At 50.7% G+C, this 15,449-nt stretch overlaps 3 protein-coding genes and 1 pseudogene across 3 annotated transcripts; 2 read left to right on the top strand and 2 right to left on the bottom strand.

The window, feature by feature from the left end:
- Positions 1-3,511: 3,511 nt before the first annotated feature.
- Positions 3,512-4,654, top strand: SAPIO_CDS6588 (annotated as a pseudogene; the record flags this gene model as incomplete).
- A 329-nt stretch (positions 4,655-4,983) lies between these two features.
- Positions 4,984-5,972, bottom strand: SAPIO_CDS6587 (Uncharacterized protein; the record flags this gene model as incomplete). The annotated part of the gene is made up of 2 exons (XM_016788649.1): positions 4,984-5,587; positions 5,650-5,972. The coding sequence occupies 2 exons, from the start codon at positions 5,970-5,972 to the stop codon at positions 4,984-4,986; spliced, it is 927 nt and encodes a 308-aa protein (XP_016641693.1).
- Positions 5,973-8,130: 2,158 nt separating this feature from the next.
- Positions 8,131-10,484, top strand: SAPIO_CDS6586 (uncharacterized protein; the record flags this gene model as incomplete). Its single annotated transcript, XM_016788648.1, has 4 exons — positions 8,131-9,591; positions 9,642-9,731; positions 9,793-10,349; positions 10,439-10,484. 4 exons carry the CDS (start codon positions 8,131-8,133, stop codon positions 10,482-10,484), a joined length of 2,154 nt encoding a protein of 717 aa, XP_016641692.1.
- Positions 10,485-13,884: 3,400 nt separating this feature from the next.
- On the bottom strand, positions 13,885-15,427 carry SAPIO_CDS6585 (uncharacterized protein; the record flags this gene model as incomplete). The annotated part of the gene is made up of 3 exons (XM_016788647.1): positions 13,885-14,852; positions 14,941-15,217; positions 15,278-15,427. The coding sequence occupies 3 exons, from the start codon at positions 15,425-15,427 to the stop codon at positions 13,885-13,887; spliced, it is 1,395 nt and encodes a 464-aa protein (XP_016641691.1).
- Positions 15,428-15,449: the final 22 nt, after the last annotated feature.

The following is a 15,449-nucleotide window of genomic DNA, read 5'->3' as shown; positions in this document are numbered from 1 at the left end:
GAGCCCCTGAGCAAGAGGCCAGGTACCATGACGCCACATTGCCATCCATCAATTCATTGCAACCTCAACTCCGTGCGATGGTCGGTGTCGTGTGAGCGCTTCTGCGCCACCGAGAACAGGGCATTGAACTGTCAAAGATTGTTTAAGTTCTAGCCTGACATCCCGCTCAGAGGTCCAATTTAAGCATATGCAGGGGATCCCAGAGATTGGCGGAAATCGATTGACATTCTCCACTTCCAATTTGCGACAATCTTGTCTTATTTCGACGAAAATGTGTTCTGAAACTTGATGTGGCCTGGGAAGCGAAACCGGGTTCTTGAGCATCGGGGACCTTCTCCATTCGCCAACCGAGACAGTGATCTTCAACAAATTGGTTTCCCTGATTTCTCTCACTGGTTCTAATAATCTAAAAAGAAATGAGACCAATCACAGTCACCTTACCTTTGGAAGCACGACATCAATACCTGAATTGATGGACGGGTCAAAAAATTAGATGAAAACTTAAAAATAAAAAGGAGACAAAAAAAAAAAAAAAAAAAAAAAAAAAAAAAAAAAGGGAACAAGGTGAGAGAGAAACTAAGAAAAACCCCTCACCTTCCCGACTCTATGGCGATCAGTCAATTAGTCCAAGCTTCTCCTGGTCGCAAGGGCTTTCCCCCCGCCTGTCAGTGGTCCCTCTGCAGCACCTCGTCCCATATCCCATCGGTCGAAGCTTTAACATTTCCCAGCATTTCTTTTCAGATGCCTCCAGCCTCCTTCATTAGACCCTAGTGATACCCCACTGCCGAACGTCCCCTGGCCGCGAGACCCGCCCCTTGATGATACCTGCCATTCCGGTGACGCCTTTCAGACCACCGGCCGCGTGTGCCATGGGGGTGGGGTTCGTAGCATAGACCTCCGGGCGGATAGGTAGAGACTTGCCTGCTCGTGGCGGCCCAGCACGAACACCGCGCCTCGGCATCGAATATTCAACGGTCGGGTTTCCTTGTGCAAACTTGCGACCTAGGTGATATTGGATACGACGTAGTGAGACAAAGAATGGAATGTGATGCATCGGTGACTTCGTGGCCAAACAAGAGGAAGAACGAGACGTACGTCGCCCCTGGAGCCGAACATGTTGACGTGGAACGCATCGATATGCTCAGGCACCCATTTTTGACCCCTTCGGCACCTTTCCTCGATGATACTAGAGGAACCATCGACTACGACATCTACCTCTAAAGATGTTGAGGTAACAACAAGTTCCTGGAAGACCACGTTCCCGAACCTCAGATGGATGCTTCCCGCTCGCTGACGCGGGACGTTTCGCCTCCCCACAGAGGCTACGAATCGGCGAGGCCTGCGTCGATCCCAAATATACCAGTGGCCAGTTAGACACGAGGGGCCATTGCCGTCACCTGTAAGTGGAGCAGTTCTAGTTTCAAATGGTCGTGAAGGTGACGAGACGCATTTCTCTACCTAGTTGAATGGTATGCAATCGACAAGAGCGCACAGAATGGCAATCTCCCTGCCCTGTCCACGTCCCCAAGTATCCTCTATCTCGACCTTCCCATCCACGATCCGTGATGTGCTCTTTTACCTTCGGGGGTCCAACGAACGCGGAGACAGTAGGGCATGTACGATGCCAACAATATCCTGTCTCACCCACGTATCCATACCCGCCGCCATTCATCCTCCTCTCCAGCAAGAGATAGTTCAGGGTTAAGGGGACGTGCTGGGTGATGGTGCAACAGGTATATCATACGTACGTAGAAAAGCGAGAGCAGTTAAGCGCACCATTGCCGTCTGCTCTCCAGGTTTCCTCAACACACCCAAGCACTTGTTCTTTTTGAGATCGTACCTATTCTTCCTTAGATACGACAGAATATTGCTGGAGGCTTTCGGGGCTCCATGACGAGCATCGCTTTCATTTCACAGCTAAGAGGCGGAATGAGTCGACCAACCCGTCTCGTACGCCGACTAAACCTCGACTTTCTCAAGCAACTACTCGGGGTATTCGAGCCGAGCTGCGTACGAGCCCTTCGTTGAATGTCCCCTGATTTTTCCGTCTCAATATCCCTCAAGGCCAACGGAATAGCTGCTATAAGGAGATGCGTACGATTATCCACTCTCCCGAAGAGGGACTGATCTTTGCGAACATTGACACGAGCGATAAGCTGCCCGTCATCGATCTCTTCTCGTCCCGTGCGCTCACTGCCTACGTAATGGTAAGGTTCATGGGCCTTGGTGGATGGCTTGGCGGTACGGTGAAGGGCATGGGGCGCCTGCCAAGACCTGTAGTTTCGAAATATTCCCCACGTTTCGCCTGGCTTACGTGGCACCGACCGTCCCCCGTCACCCATTTGACTTCTTGATGGTCTGAATACACATATTATTACTACGACGCTGGGATTAATACACAGAGAGGAGTCTCGATACCGGTGGAGTCTTATATCACCACACTCCGCGTAATCATTACGCGTAACAACCGTCTTGCAAAACGTTAACCTTGTACCCATACACCCGTCGTTCGCCGACGGCCCTGGCCATGAAGGAGCAGATAAACAAGATCTTGTTGACCCTCTCTGAGGAATGGTGGGTCTGACAATGGGCAGAAGCATAGTTGTCCATATCTTGGGAGAGCCTTGGCAGGTGACAGCCCATCTGAGATTCAGCTACATCGAGGTAGAGATGAAAGGCCCGTGTTCAAAGGGTGCCCTTACCCACAGAAACTCTACGACCTCCCAGCACCCCATAGATGCTGCCACCTGCAGGGCCGTCCTGTCATTTTGGGGGGCAGGGGCCAGCATTAATATCAGCGCACGCTTCAAACTTCACACAGCCTCTTCACTACTTCACACATTGACCCTGTGGCTTAACATCAGGTCAGCGATATTGGGATAATGGTCGCATTCGCCTGCAAGGGCCAGTCCATTCTCCCTCCACTGTCCCCCTCCCCCAGAGTGCCAAGGTTGGTGCCAGAAGATAACAGCATCTCGATTGGCCGGTTGCCCCTCATGCGTCCGTCCTGCAGTGCAAGCTTTCTGTAGTAGCTAGTCGGCCCTTCATTGGGATTGGCGCCGGCAGCGAGTCGTGATTTGATGGCTTCAAGCTTATTTTCGAGAGCCCCTCGTTACAGCTCTGACCATTGCCCCTCAGGAACCATGCCGTCGTCCAGGTGTTCGTCTATGGAGAGTGGAGTGCTGGCCGAGTACGTGTTGTGTAACCTAACTAGAAGCTTCCGGGAGGGATTGAAAAATCTGGGTTCCTAAGAGTTTCGATTCACTCTTCGTGTGACCACCGCGTTCTAATATTTGTCAGACATGTTGGCGGGTGAGATTGGCTAAAAGGGCGAAATATGGTGATGCTGGAAGCGGGGTGAATCCTTCCTGCCGCCTAGTTTATATGACATTTCAGCGAAAACCATAAGAAATTTAAAAGCTGACCTCGCTGCAGCTTCATAGATACCAAGGACAGACTAGTCTCTATTTTTTTTTTTTTTTTCTGCTTTCTTCTTTAATTTCCTTGCGAAATGCCGTCTTTTACCTCACTTCCGTTAATCGACATTCTCGAGACTCTGTGCTTGCACTGCACGCCATCTTCTGGCCCGTCTCACCATGTCCACGTGCTGTGCCCGGAGACCCAGCCTTACGAGGAGCACAAATACACCGCTGCGCTAGCTTCTCTTTGTCTTACGTCAAGAGCTCTTAATGCCCTTTGCACACCCATTCTCTATCACCGCCCGAGCTGCCGCAAATGGTGGCTTTTAGCCCGAACACTTCTTGTCCATGACACTCTCCGAGAAGGCGTCAAGGAACTTTGCGGATGCGCTTGGCATGTATTTGAGAAATCCGAGGATGCCGGTCTCTATTTAACCCTCTCGAAACTTCACGAGAAAGCGGTAGCTGCGCGCTCATCTGATATCCGGGATGAGGTGGGAGAGGATCAAGAATTGTTCGATACCGCAGCGCCTGCCATGGCGGTAATGGCAATCCTGTGTCCGAATCTGGAGAAGCTCGACTGCTTCATTGACTTTGACGACATCTTTCTTCCAATTCCAGCTGGTTCCTTGACGAACCTCACCCATGTAGAATCGGCCTATGCGGACACGGAAGGCGGCATGTCTTTCGACGCCATCTGGCCGCTTGCCAAGGCCGCTCCTAACCTACACAAACTCGATTGCAGAGCGGTTAGCTGGTGCAAGCCGTTCACATCCGTGTTTGAGAGCCTGACAGAACTAAGGCTTACTCTCATTGGGATGGATGCCGAGTCGCTTGAGAATATCCTTCGTAATTGTCCTCGATTGTCGATATTCGAATTTGAAGCTGGCGGCCTTGTCGTCGGCGAAGACCAGTTTACACCTCTCGAGGCCCAGCATGCATTGCGGCACGTACGCTCCCTGAAGCATCTAGGCCTAGCCTTCGACGAGGCCTTTTTCGAGACGGAAAATGATGATATGGCCATTCAGTCCTTGAGGAACTTAGCCAACCTTGAGCACTTAAGCCTCGATATGCGATGCTTAATTCCATACCGGATCGAGGATGGCGAGAGATACATTCCGGGTCCAGATGGCCAACTGATCCCACAGGATCCATCACTCGATGGTGGACCACAACTTGACGAACTGCTCCTTGTCAACATGATTCCTGCATCCCTACGCGCCCTCTCCATCTGACAGGGCTATTATGGAGTATCACCGGATCGTCTGGCATCCGCCCTCTCTATGCTGGAGTCGGTCGCACTGGACAGATTTCCCGTACTCAAAAGCATAACGATAAGTGGCAGGGTGGTTAATACTCAACTTAAGAGTCTTGCAGAAATTTTCAAGGTGAAAGGGATATCGTTCGAGATATAGTAGTCGTTATACGAAAGATAGTACGGTCTGTCTCGTGAAGAGGGACAGTAGATGGATTACATTTACATTCGGCGTCAATATCTAACCGATTACACAAGTCTCGTAGAACCCCTTTCTGTGAATTGCATGCAAACTCAAAGACAGCCAAATCAAAGCTTCTCTTTCGGTTTCTGCTGCGTCTGGTCATCCCACCAAGGCCAGAATGGCAGTTTTCCCTTGGCGATGGTGCCCGTAAAATTGGGCTTCCTCTTTTCCATGAAACTCTTGACTCCTTCCAAGTTGTCCCCAGAGCCAACCAGCGATAGGAACGCCTTGGACTCGATGAGATGTGCCTGCTCGGGCGATTCCTGGCAGTACAGTAACAAGTCACGGTTTAACTTGGTGCTGACCTCGGATGTATTCTCAGCAATGTCAACGGCGAGCTGAGTGGCGTACGCAACAGTTTCTTCGGGGGTGGGGAGAAGCTTGGAGAACAGATCTCGCACAAGAGGGTCTGTCACAGGGTACGTCGCCCCGGTCGTCGAGATGTGCATTGCTTTCGACAGGCCAATCAAGCGTGGCAAGAAGAAAGCACTGCAGGATTCAAGAGTAATGCCTCGCCTTGAAAAAGGTGCAGCGACTTTGGCACCCTCCCAGGCGACGCGAATGGTGGCGGGCAGCATAAGCGTGAAGCCCACGCCGGCAGCCGAGCCGTTCGCTGCCACAATCGTTGGCTTTGGGCACCTCGCGATCGCGAGTGCAACGCGGCCACCGCTGATGACTAGATGTCAGTCTATTACAGAACCACAGCGTTGTAGGAAATATATGCAACATACCCGTCTCTATAATTGTTAAATGCCTCCTCGCTTTGCTTCTGAGGGAGCAATGCAGAAAAGCCAATCTCCAAGTCCGCTCCAGCGCAGAAGGTCCTCCCTTTACCGGTGAGAATAATCGCGCGGACCCGGCTGTCTTGGCCGAGAAGCTCAAAGGCCGATACGAGCTCCTCAATCATATTACCAGTTACCGCATTGTGCTTCTTCGGTCGGTTAAATGCAACGGTAACTACCTTGGTGACGGTAGGAGACGATTCCGGGACATTAGAAACGGAGATATCGGCATAGTTGAGAGAAGCGTATGACTCGGGGACTGAAGTAGCCATGTTAGATATCAGTGTACTATTCTTGCAATGGGGTTACTGGTAGCGCGTTGCTGTTGGACTGTTTTATGCTGACGAGCGACAACATTAGAGGTGTATAATGACCTGTGGCCGTGGCCTTGTATTTATCAACAATGAAGTTGTTCGCTTTCAGATGCGGAAACGGAATGCAAGCCGACTCGGTGCCGAGGCATGTTTGATTAGTGATCTAACTTTATTGTCCGACCAGCCCACTTCCCCGCGTGGGGTATCACTCAACTCCGGGCCAGGCCCTGTTAAGCCCGGGGATGGGTAATTGACTCTAAACTTCCTCTTGAGCCTGGTTCTGGCCGGATTTCGTGACATGCGCGGAAATGATGACGTGATTTGCTATTAACGCTGTGCTGGAAACGTATTTGCGTTCATTGCCGAGGCATGTTGGCAAGTATCCTGTGGCACCTAGCCATCATCAAGCAATTGAATGAAGAAGATGAAGACAAATAGCCATGCTCCGGTGAGTGAAAGGACCGTGAACTGATGTAGTACTTCATTCTAGTAATGCGCACTGAGTGCCAAGGAGGCGCAAACGGTCCTCGAGCGAGAGATTCTTACTTCTCATCCACCGCCGGCCATTTTCCATTGAATCTGACAGTGAGTCAATGGGCTCCATCGCCCTGTCTCTGTACCTCTGTAGGAAGTTCCAGAAGAGCTATCCCAACCCGTGAGCTGGTCCGATATACTGAATGGGCTAGCCGTGGCCCAAACCTGCCCTCTCAGGCGAGGACTTCGATTCTGGTTGGTCTGCTTTCCTCGCTCGGGCACCTTGGTAGAGACCTGGCCAAATAGACGAACCAGGCTCGAAGGCCCGGCGTGTCCATTCAAGGACAGCGGAGAAATCTTGCGCCCTCACCCCGATCTATCCTCAAAAGGCTGGGAAGATCAGGTAGGGCCGGGCTAGAGAGTCTGCCACCACAAGCGATAGGTTGAAAATTGGTAAATAAGGCTTCCCACAGAGGCAAAAGTGCCAAGATGAGGGTTATTTAGGGCCCTCGTATAGGAGGAGTTAATGTTGGACATTGGCAATGAATGCACTTGAATAATCTCGTTCGTCTGAAATCTGAATCGCAGCCATATTAAACCACACAGTTTAGGTCTCAACGGCTGATGTAAGCACACCAGATCAGATCCGAGTCCGGCATTTCATCTGTTTATCGACAATGTCTAACCCGATCCGCCTTAGCCTCTCGATCGGGGAATATTTTTTTCTCTTCCGAAGATCGCATGGAATTTCGGCTTCAGGGTCGGTCCAACTGCCCAGCCTTGGTTTTTGCCAATTACCTGTGACCCTCTCCATGACAATTCTACATGTAGCGAGCAGGACATTCACGGGCAATGGCACGTGAATCTCTCGATTTACGAAGGTGAGCTGCAATTCGACGATAGTGATTCTCCAGAGGCACGCCATTGACGACTGACCACTCGTATCAAAGATGGCTGAGCCCCAAAACGTGGTGGTCCGAGTTGGACATGGATCTGGAGACCCTCCTTAAGATGATGAAGGGTTCTTTAGCCCCCGTGTTATGCATCGCTATGTGAGTAGGTTCTCAATTCGTTTTCTTTTGGTGGAATCTGGATTGTTTTTTCCTAATCAATCGCCTCATGCCAGTTTCCAAGCAGATGCTGTTGCCAACATGATGACCACCGCTGGCTACTTCTCAGTTTTGCTCTCCCTCGCCTCGCAGCCGTTGTTTCCGAGGGCTAGGTTCCTCAAAACATTGCTATACTGCATTCTTGCTTCTGGATTATCGTTGGCCCTTTGCGTCCTAGCTCTTTTCTGTGCCATAAAAGCAAGAGAAAACAGCGGCGGTTCAGTCCAGGGGGAGTATTTTTCTTATAGTTCTAGTGCATGCGCTGTTTCTGGTGTATTCCTATTTTTCATGATATGGTATGTTTTCCTGGGAAGTGTACTGTTCCGGTATTCTCTCGAGCTAAAAATTGGAATCTTGGAGGTAGGATTGGCAACACATTCCGTGCGTGGAAGCCAGCCGAGCATCAAGACCCGGGGGTATGCTTTTCTTTGCTAACCGTCGTTATCCTTACTCGAACGGGCGCGATGGAAACCATGGATGATGGTATCAGGTTCATTTGGCGAATATTCAAATCCTTCCTCGTCGGGTTCGCCATGGCCGCAGGCGTGTCCCTCTTCATCCTACCCAGCACATGTCGGGGAACGATCTTTACGGGCATTCAGGACTACATTAGCCAAGCTCAAGCCGCTCTAGAAGCGTTGGTAGACTTTGTTCATGAGACCCCCGACGAAGTTCTGCTTGCTACCCCAGCGCTGCTAGAGGAACCGGACCTTCAAACCGTGCAAACTGTTCAAACTCTTCGGACAGCAGCGGACACCGACGGCATTCAGGTAGCTCGTGACAGAGTAGCGAAGGCAGTGAACGGTCTCAACGCCCTCGACGCCAAAATACAGGCGAATCTAGGATATGCCAAGATTGAACTTGCCTGGGGAAAGCTATCCGCCGCCGATCTTGAGAAAATCTCAGAGCTTTTTCGAAAACTACTCCTAACCCTCTCTGGAATAGCGGCTTTTCCTACTATCCTAGATCACTTTTTAGAGACCGACACAACCCTCTCTGGAGAGACGGTACGAGAGAGCATGGAATCCGTAGCACAGACTAGCACAGCTGAGCGCAAAACGGCGCACATAGTGCATGGCCTACGCGCGTCGCTAGATGAGTTGTCACTTCTTGTGCGAGTCGGTCTAGGGTACTTCCTTTCTACGCTTGAGGTGGTCCAAACACCATGGTTCCCCCCTTATCACAGCCAGGACCAACCATCTGAGCGCCAAAGCGTTGAACTGGTTGATCTTGACGAGGCCCCTATTTCTCTCGACCCCGGCAGTCCGACCTTTATTGAGGACTTCACGCGCAGCCTCAAGGATCTTTCACGTCGCAAGCAGGCTATAAAGGAGCTTATCGAGCATTCCGAACAAGTGGATGTGCCTGTTGAAGAGTCATTGGGCATTCAACATGAGTACTGCCTTGCACTATACATATTTTATATGGAGGACTTAGTGGCAGACGCCGTCTCCTCTATCGTTGCGTTTGCCGAGAGCAAGGTTGACGATGGTACAATGTCTCGGTCGCGCCTCATCTACCCAACTTTCTGGGAGTGGTATAACCACGACTCGGAGACTCCCGAGGAGCCGTCTGTGTACTCAGACTTTTCCCAACCGCGAGATTTCGAAGAGGGTGCTAAGGTTGCCGATTCATCGCATCTCGTGCCCGTTAATACGTGGGAACGCTGGGGCGGTGGCCTAAGCAAGATCACCCGTTTCTTAGGCTCCGATCTGAGCATGTTTGGCCTGCGGGTGGCGGCGGCCTCTCTATGTATCGGCATAGTCGCCTTTTTGCAAGACACACAAGAATTCTTTATCCGGCAAAGAGGCGTCTGGGCCATGGTCGTGGTCGTGATAGGAATGAGCCCAACGAGTGGACAGACCTTGTTTGGATTCTTTAGTCGAATATTAGCGACGCTTGCTGCCATTGCCTTGAGCTTCGCGTCGTGGTACATTGTTGTTGGACATACCGCGGGTGTTCTTGTCTTTCTCTATCTATCCAACGTCATCCTGGTAAGTTTGCCAGTGCCTCCAAACAGACAGATTTCTAACTCAGTGTCCAGTTTTACGTTTATGTCAAGATGCCCAAATACTTTGGCACTGCGATGATCGCCATCATCACGTTAAACGTGGCCATTGGCTACGAGGTGAATGTGAGCAATTCTACCTACATCCAACACGCGTGTGAGTGAGTGCTTACGATGTATTTACCAGGCCGAGAAACTAGGTCATGAAAGGTCTGAATCCAATGGACAACCATACTACCCCATCTATCTCTTCGGCCCTTACAAATTTGTCGCAGTCGTCGTCGGCTGCGTCGTCTCCTTCTTCTGGGTCATCTTCCCCTTTCCCATTACGGCCAAGTCCAAGGTCCCCAAACTCATGGGTCAGAATCTGTTCAATCTCGGACGTCTCTACAGCGCCATGCATACGACAATCGAGCTGTGGATCAATAGCCACCGCACCGAATCCCAGGATGGCGGTAGCAGTATTGCTGTGTACCCAAACGCCGAACTCGAAGCTATCGCCAGCAAACTCTACAAGAAGCAGCTTCTCTCCCTCGACGCATTAAAAATGCACAGCCACTTCGCCACGTACGAGCCGCCCGTGGGAGGCAAGTTTCCCTCACGCATCTACGAGAGCATGATCGGAGCCACCCAACAGAGCCTTAGCATTGTGGCGCTAATGGCACATATGGGCCGCACACTCTCAGCGGAGACGTCTCGCGAGAGCATATCCGATGCAGTATCAGCAGTCAATGGAACAACGGAGTGGGTATCAAATCTAGCCGCAGCAGCGCTTCAGTCGACGGATTTCCAGTCTCATAGTACGACCGCTTTGCTGTGCCACCTTGGATCAGCCATGATGAACGGACAACCACTGCCGCCGTTCTTGACGGTCTCTGAGCCTTTTCCGTTAGCGAAGCAACTTCAAAGGTTGAATTACGAATTACTACATATTAAAAATGCGAGATACCCAGCATTTGTTGCCTTTATTGCTTTGGAGGTGCTGAGGATGACGTTCAATAAGGAACTCAAGTTGTTACTAGAGTGAGTCCCCGCTCAAGCGTCGGTCGGCTGGGCCTTTCCCTATGTGCTAACAATCTGATAGTAATACTCGGATGCTAGTTGGAGAAGTGAAGTTCAACATTAACACAGTTTAATCTCTGACGAGACCACGCTGTGATAATAATTAATATATATATGTCTATCCCATCAACTCCCACGCCAACCCAGAACTCCCCTTTTTTCCAAGAGCCCGGGACCATTCCCTCGGGCTGGGGAGGACTCACCGTACACCAGTTCTCACTGATGGAGCTTATAACGCCGTTTCAAGAGCAGCTGGAATAGGCAATTGTAAAATCACCTTTAATCCATCATTTATTCCACCACATCTCACGGCCGACGCAGGAAACAAGTTCGTCCAATGGTTTCTGAATGGAGGACAGGAAGGCTTGGTAAAGTGTATAAAGCCAATATCTATCACGTGGAAGCTGAAAATACCGATTCCTTTTGCCAGTCATTATTGGTCATGACTGCTGGAGCGCATGGCGTTGATAATACAGGTGTAGTATATTTAGCTCCCAGCCTGGTCTTGGGAGCAGAAATTTTCTTTCCCCGTTTCCCTTCTTCGATACTCGATCTCATATTCTTCTTGGCTCTCATATTCTACATTCTGAGAGATTTATAACCGTCGCCATGGCCGTCAACTGCTCAGAGCCGCTGGAGCCCAAGCCAGACCCAGATATTGCTGGCATTGGAGTAAGGATTTACAACATTTCATAATACCCTAACCGAAATGATCTATCTACCTACGTGAAATCTGACGCTTAAACCGAAACAGGTAGTCATTGGCTTCATGGGTACTGCCTGGCTCTCAGTTTTCTTCTTCCTTCTTTACTATCTGTTTGGCTTCGACCCAACCCGCAATCTGTATCGCAAGTACGGCTCTACAGAAAACCCCCTCCAACGTCCGAATCCAGTGGACAAATTGATATACAACATAAAAGCTGCGTTTTATAAGCCAGTTGCCCAACGGTTCGGCCTCCCTACGTCGTGGGACCCCGAGAAAGCTCAGAAGCTGGATATTATTTTTACCAAGGTAAAAAGGGCGTCAGCTTGTTGAGGTTGCTTAGTTTCTGACACGGCTCACTCAGCTCATAATGATGATGAGCGATCTGCAACTTATATCCGGCATTGCCATATTCATAAGTGGCCTTGCCACACTGAAACGGCCGCTCTCCGGTTATCACTGGAAAATTATAGGCCACCTCGCCTGGTTCTCCGCCGTCACACATTTGTCCGCTCTTACGTGTCTGAGGACATACTTTTATAACCACCAGACTCAGCGCAATGCACGATTGTTTTTTATGGCTGTACTTATCATCCTGCTCCTTGCTGTTATCGGTCCCGCCGCTAGGTTTGAAGGACAGAGGGACCTAATCGACTTAACGACCTGGGACGCGCGCTGTTATTATCAGTGGCCAAGGGGGTGGCCCCCAGAATTAGCAGACGCCCTTCCTGATGTCTTTGCCATTTCGTCTTTCGCCCTACTAACACTCGGGGCTATTTTCCAAGGCTTAAAGGTGTATGCAACCTTTGAGTTATTTGCCAAACTTCGCGAGCAAATCCCATCAACAGTCGCGTTGGACCCCTCGCCCCGAAGTTGGCTTCATCATATTGCTAGTGCTACCGTTGCTCAACGAATATCAAATCTACGATCATTTAGAACGACACTACTAGTATACATGGCCATAGATCAGCCGGTAATCGCTATTAGGGTGGAAACATATATTTCTGGCTATTCACCTCTGTATTCTTCGAGGTTAGTCCGCCCCATCTGTTGGATGAGGCAAGTATTTCTGACACTAGCGCGAGCTCTACCTTGCTGTGGCCTTGGCTGCCTGGGGTACGCTGCAACTGCATCGGGATCGATCCCTTGGCCAAAAAGATGAAAATGAGTGGGGATTCGGACAGGTGATTGCTGTTGTCATGCTGGTGGCGCTCCTGTTGGCGACATTCGGTCACCTCAGAGAATTCCGTTTCATTGTATCTGTGAAGGCATCACGGCCGTGTGAGCCGCCGCAACTGAGTTTGAACATTCCCTCGCCCAATATCTCCCTTTCTTACCTCTCCCCTCCTACCCCAAGTCTAAATAACCCTGAAAGCCTAGGGTTATTTCCCGGTAAGACTAAGAAAATACCCTCCTAGTTGAAGAATGGTCAAGGCTTGCGAGCTAATTCTGTTTAATAGTAGCGAATCCCAACGCCACTCTGCAAGTCTCGACATTACCGGCCGCCGGTTCGCCCTCTGCTCAAGCCGATCAATTTCAAAGAATCCGAAGATGCGCTTTTTGCGGACTTCATATTCCACAACTGCCGGAGGCAAAATGGAATATCGCAGACAAGCCCTGGTTTCCGTACGTTCTTCTTCAACTAGCAGCCTGGATCCTTTTCGGTACGATTTACCTATATTCTAGACCTCTGCGGGAAGGTAGCGAGATATGCAACCCATTATTGGACTTTTTTCTCCCGTTACTTCTCTGGATACCTATTTATTGCCCCACTCTCTCGTGCGCCTTGATGTTGTTTTGGCCTCAAAAGAGTATCTTCAGTCGGGGGTGGGTCAAAAGATGCCTGGGAGTTGGCCTTCTAACTGCCACGGTGTGCCTATTAATCATCCCACCATCGCATTTGGGATTTAAATTTGAACCGGCGCTTATCCGGTTAGGGGCGTCTGCTGTTTTCTATTGGGCTGTCTGTTGTATTTGGGTTATTCGTGTAGCCCGAGATGATGGGTCTATTAATGCCTAATGGGCTTCGACAGAGCAGTTTTGGGGAGTGCGCTTCAGGGAGGCTGCTGGCGCCGTCGATGATTTTGAGGCAGTCATGAAAGAGCCGGACCAGTCTATTTCGGCAGCTGGAAGGTGACACGTCGTATGTGGGTAATCAATTAGGATTCTAGAGTCAATCCGGCAGACCATTGTGCAATGCGGGACTGAAGCTCGGAAGGATGTATACGCAGAAATGGTGAACCTATCTCCCCAAAGTAACTTCGAGCTCAGGAGCTCAGCCTCCGCTACCTTGTGTCTTCCGTGGTCGCAATGTTCAGCAGTCGCAATGACGCCAAGAAGGGGCCTAGAAATCTAGGGAATTGAGGGTTTCGCCCTCCAAACTCAGTTTCATCGCTGGGCTATTGACTTGATGATCACGGTAGCTTTGATCTCTCGGTTACGGGCTATTTGATGGTGGCAAGAGTAATTCAAAGGCCAAAAAAACGAATTAAATTATGAGCCTGGTCCTAAGAACTACGCATTGTTGTCGCCGTTCTCGGGAATTAATATGCCCTCCCACACCTGTCGGGCGTTCTTTGGCGCTGGCCTTTTTGTCCACTCTTTCTTGTATATCCAGATCAATCCTCGCGCACGATCTGGCTCGGAAGCCCAGTATCCCGCGATGCCTAGGGGAGTCAACCAGCCCTGGTTGTACCAAGAGTGGCCGATATAATATTCCTTCATCAGCCGCACGCGACCGGTTTCACGGGACAAATCCCCTTTTAACCGGAAACTCCCGACACCGTCTATACAATCATTGGCCGTGAGGAGTAGTCTGCTGCCGTCGTCCGGATCTGGGAGGGTGCTGAAGTGAATATTTCTCAGAGGCGCGTCCACTTCCCTGTCGTTGTTAATGGCGTTTGTGTAGTAACCAATCCACTCGCCCTGTCCAATGCCATCGACGAGGGCATCTACAGTAGCGCGTAACCACGATTGCCATGAAGGGGCTTGAGTGAATGAATACATCGAAGAAACCAATGGTGCCATATTACTCGCCTCCTGGACGGGTATATCCCTGTTATCCGAAGACGTGGATTGCACTCCGTCCGGGAGGGGGACTAGGCCGACATTCCCTGGGTTTCCTTGACCATTAGCACTCAGTAGCGGGAGTGCTGGGAGGTAAGGGAGGTCACCCCTGTTGTGGACCGCCGGATCCGAGCCCAACAACCAGGGCATGCAGGCGGCGGCGAGGAAGCCGGTAGATTGGCTAGATAGGAAACACTTATCGCGGCCTAGAGTCAAGAATATAGCTGTGCGTGTCGAGAGTATTTTCATGTTATTCAGCACGCGGTTGCCAATAGCACCGATAGCGAAGCAGAATGAGAGCTGGGCTGTCTGAAGTGGGTCTAAGGGCTCGCCATGTCCCCAGAACCTCTGGTTGAGAATATGCGTAAGGAAGCCGGCCAGAGCAGCAGTTACGGTGAAGTCGCTGATTGTTGGGTCTAGGTTTCAAGTGAGAAGTTGTTGAGTCGGCTGGTCTTGGCAGAGGGGAATGGGGGGTTTGGGGGGGTGGCTTTTGGGGTATCTTACATCCAAGGACAGCCAAGGTGTTGATCGTGCTAGCAATAGTGACAACAGGCTCGACTAATTGCTGCGGCCAGGGCAGCGTCGATTCCCAAGGGACAGACTCATAAGGCTCCAGCAACCGGTCCAATTCATCAACGAGCAGAGGCATTCGCGACGCCGCAGCTGCGAGCCGAGCCCAGATGATGACTCGCTGCGAGCTTTCGTTTGCGGCGAGAGAGTTGTGGATCAAATCGCGCAGGGCGAGCTTAGTTGTGACCTGGGGAGAGGTTGGTTCGCTTATCTAGAGGAAAGTGGATTTTAGTATGCTACGGGATGTCTATGAGGGTTTAGGCACGGTTACATGATGCAGGAAAGACTCCTGGAACACGAAGGTATCATGGCAGCTGTTGCGCAGAGTTCGGCATGTGGAGCTGAGGGATAGGATGTCGCCGAGCGGGCAGAGGCCGGCTATTTTCTGTATGACCTCGATGGGGAGGTGAGCGATGTTCATTTTGGTGTTTTCGGTAGTGAAT

The sequence above is a fragment of the Scedosporium apiospermum genome, assembly GCF_000732125.1.
Source record: "Scedosporium apiospermum strain IHEM 14462 chromosome Unknown SEQ_SAPIO_0105, whole genome shotgun sequence".
Lineage (NCBI taxonomy): Eukaryota > Fungi > Ascomycota > Sordariomycetes > Microascales > Microascaceae > Scedosporium > Scedosporium apiospermum.
The sequence above is the reverse complement of the archived record's forward strand: the minus strand, read 5'-3'. Positions and strand labels throughout refer to the sequence as shown.